Source organism: Micropterus dolomieu, linkage group LG18 (genome assembly GCF_021292245.1).
Source record: "Micropterus dolomieu isolate WLL.071019.BEF.003 ecotype Adirondacks linkage group LG18, ASM2129224v1, whole genome shotgun sequence".
Lineage (NCBI taxonomy): Eukaryota > Metazoa > Chordata > Actinopteri > Centrarchiformes > Centrarchidae > Micropterus > Micropterus dolomieu.
Window position 1 is genome coordinate 15,747,682 of NC_060167.1, and position 5,830 is coordinate 15,753,511.

Genomic DNA, 5,830 nt, shown 5'->3' on the forward strand with positions numbered 1-5,830 from the left:
GCCGAGTAGAGTCGAGTCTATCGATTTGCGCTATGGTAGCATTTTTCGGCAAGGCAGCATAGATTGTCAGAACACCGGCAACAGTTCAACGTTTAGTCCTAAAAGACGATGCAACTCCGACTCTGTTTGGGCCTGGAAATTCACAATCACAACCTGTAAGTATGCTTTATTGGTTGTGAATTATATTTAAAATAAACACGACAATGTAACTTCACAGACTGTTCAAGTGCGGAGTTGTTGTAAATGTTGGCTAATACACCTAAAGTTATAACTATAATGCTAATGTTACACCCGATGTGAAAGCTACTGAGCAAACGTTCAAATTGTTTGGCCAATTTTTATGTAAAATTGAGTTTTAAAAGTGATTTTTGTAGTGGTTTATGGAAAGATGTGGAACAATGATGTTGTGTGGTTGTGGACTTGTGAGTAACTTATACCATCTGCTAGGTTACGGTCGCAGTCAGAAGCGGCTTTGATTTGGATCACACTACCTTGTTTCTTATGACCCGCCCTTCTCTGCTTCTGATTGGCTAGTAGTCCTTACCTGGGAACTGCGCATGTGCAACTCCCAACAAAGATTTTGTACAAGTAAGATGCATCACTCTGTAGCTCAAGAGCGGAGCGTACAACAAATACGGTGAAAAGAGGAGCTGCAGCAATGTGCAGGATGAGAAAAATATGGTGTTTTTTGAAAATTAAACCATGTAAACCTGTTCTGGTACAACCCCTAATTAAGATTTTGAACCTGAAAATGAGCATAAAAAATGAGCATAATAGATAAAAATTCTATTGATCCCACAAGGATTAAGAAAAAACTTCAAGATAGAATTTAAGGTGTTTGGATGTGGGAAAAAAAGATAAAAAAAAGTGAGAGCTGTTCCAACAAGCTGCCACACATGGTGCACCATCTTGCACTGTATTATTTTCAATGGGTTTTAATACGCTCAACAATTGCCATGCTAATGATTTTTACTGTACATAGTCTATAAACAAAATTACATTTTGTCAGCACGTGTGTTGTACTGCCCTTTACATAAAAGCCATACAACTGAAGAGGCTGCTCTAAACTGTGATTATGTCTGCACCAGCGGTCAGGAATAAAATACACTAGTAATCCCCTGCACCCCCATGTATTACATGTGTGCTCCGCTGCCTCTTTGCCTTTTAAATGACACATTCAATAACAAGCTAGACAAAAAACAAATGTATCAGCGAGTTGAATAACCAGGTCTGTTCCAGGCCTTCACAGATGGAATCTTTCGTAGTATAACTCGTAATTTATCATGATCCTTTTAAGTTCACAAGCACACGCTTTATCTGTCAATTTGTGCATGAGACTTACCACCATACAAATGATGTGATGATTTTATTGTTTATAAATTATGGTACGTGATGATGAATAATGAAAATGATAATCTTACCCATATTTTAGTCAGGCTGAACGCAATAACTATACAACCAGACCAGAAAAAGAATATGAAGCTTAAAGGCTATTTTGTCAAACTGTGTAACAAAAATATAAGTTCATAAGCAAGGTTAGGTAGATTTAGCACGACTGTTTTTTATTTATATTCAGCCACTGACTTTATTTATGAGCATCAATACAGATTACGACGCATGCAAGCGCGAACCTCCAGCTCTGAAAAGTGACTTATACAACCAGCAGGGGGCGACTCTTTTGGTTGCAGAAAGAAGTCTGGTTCCATTAGAAACAATGCTAAAATTAGCCTACTTCTCAGTTGATTTATTATCTTAGTAAACACTTCCGTAATGGGTTTATGGTCTCAATCGCTAGTTTCAGGTCTTCTTTAATACAGTCTGATTCATTTAGTAAATCATGGTCCCATTTAGAGGAAAATAGACAATAAAGCAGCATATGCTTTAGGGCGGGACTACATTGTGATTGACAAGTCGCTACCAATGGCAACCTGTCATACAGACTAGAGTTTCAGCTGCATTATGTTAAGTTAACCAGCACCGTTGACAAAGTTTATTAGGAGTCAGCTGTTAGTTTTTCCGGTAAGTGGCCTACATTTTGTTTTAAACCTGTTTGTAGCAGTTAAGGTGAATTACAGCAGCACCTAGCTAACCAAGCTAGCTAGTCGTCTCGTCCAAATATTGTCACGTCCGGTTCCTGCTTGCAAAAAATCAACATGGCAACGGCCAAATGGCCAAATTCGAGGCTTCCAAACGGCAGTCCAGAAACCAATGGGTGACGTCACGATAACCAGGTCCACTTCTTTTGTAAGCCTACAGTCTATGGGCGCACGTAGAAAAGCTTTAGCTAAGGCTAGCTGTAGCTATCTCCCCAGTTAGCTCTAGCTAACTGGAGTGCTGTCACTGTGCTTTGGTGTTTACCTCTGTTTTGTAGTTTGTTTTTTTTTTAATGAGATTTTCTCTAAAACCTATGCCAAATAGTCTGATTCTGGTTTTAACTCAATTGACAGATTTACTGTGTTTTGTGTTGTAGAGCAGTTTGCATGTTTTATTTGACTTATCGAACCATTTAATAGTTTATTAATTATTAGTATTTCGATGCATTTCTATCTGATTTATTAAGATTAAAATAAGATCTAGTTACTGTCATACAGTTATAGCAGCTGACAATCTCTTTATGTGTTGCTATTGTTTAAAGAGGTGGTATTATGCTCATTTTCAGGTTCAAAATCTTATTTAGGGGTTGTACCAGAACAGGTTTACATGGTTTAATTTTCAAAAATTTTTCTCATACTGCGCATTGCTGCATCTCCTCTTTTCACTGTATGTGTTGTACGCTCCGCTCTTGAGCTACAGAGTGATGCATCTTACATGTACAAAATCTTTGTTGGGAGTTGCAAATGCTCAGTTCCCAGGTAAGGACTACTAGCCATTCAGAAGCAGGGAAGGGCGGGTCTTAAGAAACAAGGTAGTGTGATCCAAATCAAAGCCGCTTCTGACTGCGACCGTAACCTAGCAGATGGTATAAGTTACTCACAAGTCCACAACCACACAACATCATTGTTCCACATCTTTCCATAAACCACTACAAAAATCACTTTTAAAACTCAATTTTACATAAAAATTGGCCAAACAATTTGAACGTTTGCTCAGTAGCTTTCACATCGGGTGTAACATTAGCATTATAGTTATAACTTTAGGTGTATTAGCCAACATTTACAACAACTCCGCACTTGAACAGTCTGTGAAGTTACATTGTCGTGTTTATTTTAAATATAATTCACAACCAATAAAGCATACTTACAGGTTGTGATTGTGAATTTCCAGGCCCAAACAGAGTCGGAGTTGCATCGTCTTTTAGGACTAAACGTTGAACTGTTGCCGGTGTTCTGACAATCTGTGCTGCCTTGCCGAAAAATGCTACACACACACCAGCGAGCCACACAGCTTTCTTTTTTTTTAGTTAAAACGTTTCAACATTACTCAGAATGTAAAGACAGTTAAGCGGTATGAAAACCTTCCAGCTGTATTTTCCTCTGCCATTGTTGCTGCAGCGGTCTGTGTGACGGTGGGAGCAGAGGGCTCTGTGAGCGGGCGGCTGGCCGGCCTCACACGCTCCTCCTGCGGGTTGGCACAGGCTTCCCCCACAGCCACTTGCGGAGCTCCTCAACTCCGAAAATATTCAAGCACATTTTTGTACCGCCATCACTTCTCATAAAACTGTCAATATTTGAAATCTACACAGCTGATTTCTCACCTCAAAACTTCTCAGAAGTGGATTTAGTGATGAAATTACATACGAAAACTGTAAAATATAAAACTTTCTGTTGCTGGCCTCTGTCTGGCGCATGCAATGCTTTTTATATACAGTCTATGATGCAATGACGATGCAGTGAATAGTGAATATTCTCTCTGACCAATCAGTCGTGTTTTCATGTTACATTTTAGTATCCCTCAGCTCGCTTGGAAGGTGATACGAAAAAAAGTACCTCGAAGCAGGTACAGGTACAACATTTCTACAATGGAAAACCAAACAAAGGCAAGTCGAGCTGGCACTGTGCAGTGGAAAAGCGGCTTAACTAAAATCAAAGGGCCTCACTCAGACTAGCTTGGTTTGAGGGTGTGCCTGACCCCGCTAGCCGCTTGGCAAGCTTTATGACTCGTTGTCATTGTGACGTCACAGTGAAGGAACGGAAAAGGCTGGACTACAAACGAGCTGTTTTCAAGCGGTTCAGAGCAGAGCTTTCTGTGGGAGATGGGAACTCCATTTGGCTTTGGGCTTTTTCACTTTGCAAACCTATTACATGCAAAAAAAAAGAGATATAGCCTAACTCAATAAAGGACAGGGGAAAAGACAAAAAGCATAATACCACCTCTTTAATAATAATAGCAGCAATAATGTGTTTTCCCCTTAGGAAAATTATCTTCTCGTTCCTAGTATCCCCTGTACTAGTAAATAAATAAAACAGTTTGAGAGTCAGCTTGTATAGATTCAGTGCTCAGATTCAGATTCAATGTTCCAGGGTGTCTTGTACAATTGAACACACTGCTATTGTGAATTTTACACACATACTGTATATATGCAGTCCTTATTCCTATGCACACACACATACATACAGACACTGTACATAAACAAACAATTAGGCCTATTATCAGTGAGGTATGTTTTATTAACAAGAATAGACTGCTCTCAGTCACTATTTTCATCACCAGAACTGGGTGAAATGGCTTTTCTGAATGACTCTAGCTGGCTAATTATTTGGTGAATACAAATCTATGTCTGCGTGATGAATTAGCATATCTCTGGCTGGCTGTGTCTCAATTTAAATGGCAGATAGTTAGCTGGTTGGCTGATTTGTTTGGTTTCTCACTGATTAACAGGCTGGTTTGCTGGTTAAAAGACTTGGTTGTCAAAATAAAGGAAAAAACAACATGAAGTATGGAGTCAGACCACAACAAGGCATCCAGAACAGCTTCAGTGCTCCTTGCCAAGTCTATGAAACTCTACTTGAGGGATGAACACCATTCCTCTACAAGATATTCCTCTAAAACACTTATTTATTTCAGGTAATCTCATTGAGATCAAGATCTCTTTTGCATGAGAGACCTGAGTAGAGCAAATAGACAGACAAAACACAAAGGACATAAATCATCAAAGACAGTCACAGACATCACTAAATAGATTTGAAGATGAAAGTTTATATTATATTATCTGGTCTTTTGGAGATGGTGGTGAGAGCACTGTTTTACACGTTGGTCCAAAATGTGTGAATCTGGGTTGAGATCTGGAGACTGTAAAGGCAGTATTATTTTATTCACATCACTTTCATACTCACAAAACCATTCAGTGAGCCCTGGTGCACAGAAGCATCTGCATTTCACATATTTCTCCACTTTCATTTAGGTTTTTAATTTAATTCGTCCCCCGTCTGTAAAGACCTGCTTCAATCAGAAAATCTCTTCTGTCTCTTTGTGTGTTTTACCTCTCACACTGTTTTTCTCACATACAATCATTGCTTTCAGGTCATCTACTTTCCTCTACTGTCTCTCTGTTTCCACTCCTCTGCTCTGCTCCTCCGCTCCTCATTTTTCCTCTCCACTCCATCACTTCACTCTTCCTTGAAGTCCTTGAATGCTGCCTCTAATGGCTTCACCTCAGATGTGATCTCTTTCTCTGTCTCTCCTGGGGTCACACAGACTTTTGCCCAAGGCTTTATGCTTCACTGCACTTATTCAAAACACCCAGTGGCTCACAAAAGCACAGAATATACACAAATAAAATTAGATGCAAACTCGCACTCAGGATGAATACCTCTCAAAACAGACAGATGGGCCTCTTAATGTGATATATGCACTGCTATTCAGGTTTAATACACACATATGGACACACCGT

The 5,830-nt window shown here is 39.5% G+C and overlaps 1 protein-coding gene across 3 annotated transcripts in view; it reads left to right on the plus strand.

Annotated features, from left to right (window-relative positions):
* The first annotated feature begins 2,050 nt into the window (after positions 1-2,050).
* The window catches only part of kif5ab (kinesin family member 5A, b), a 50,594-nt gene continuing 46,814 nt past the window's right edge, over positions 2,051-5,830 (plus strand). For all 3 annotated transcript variants that reach the window (XM_046029067.1, XM_046029069.1, XM_046029068.1), the window contains exon 1: positions 2,051-2,244. In XM_046029067.1, coding sequence (XP_045885023.1) covers positions 2,209-2,244 — 36 coding nt within the window. In that variant the 5' untranslated portion in view covers positions 2,051-2,208. The remainder of the gene's footprint in view (positions 2,245-5,830) is intronic.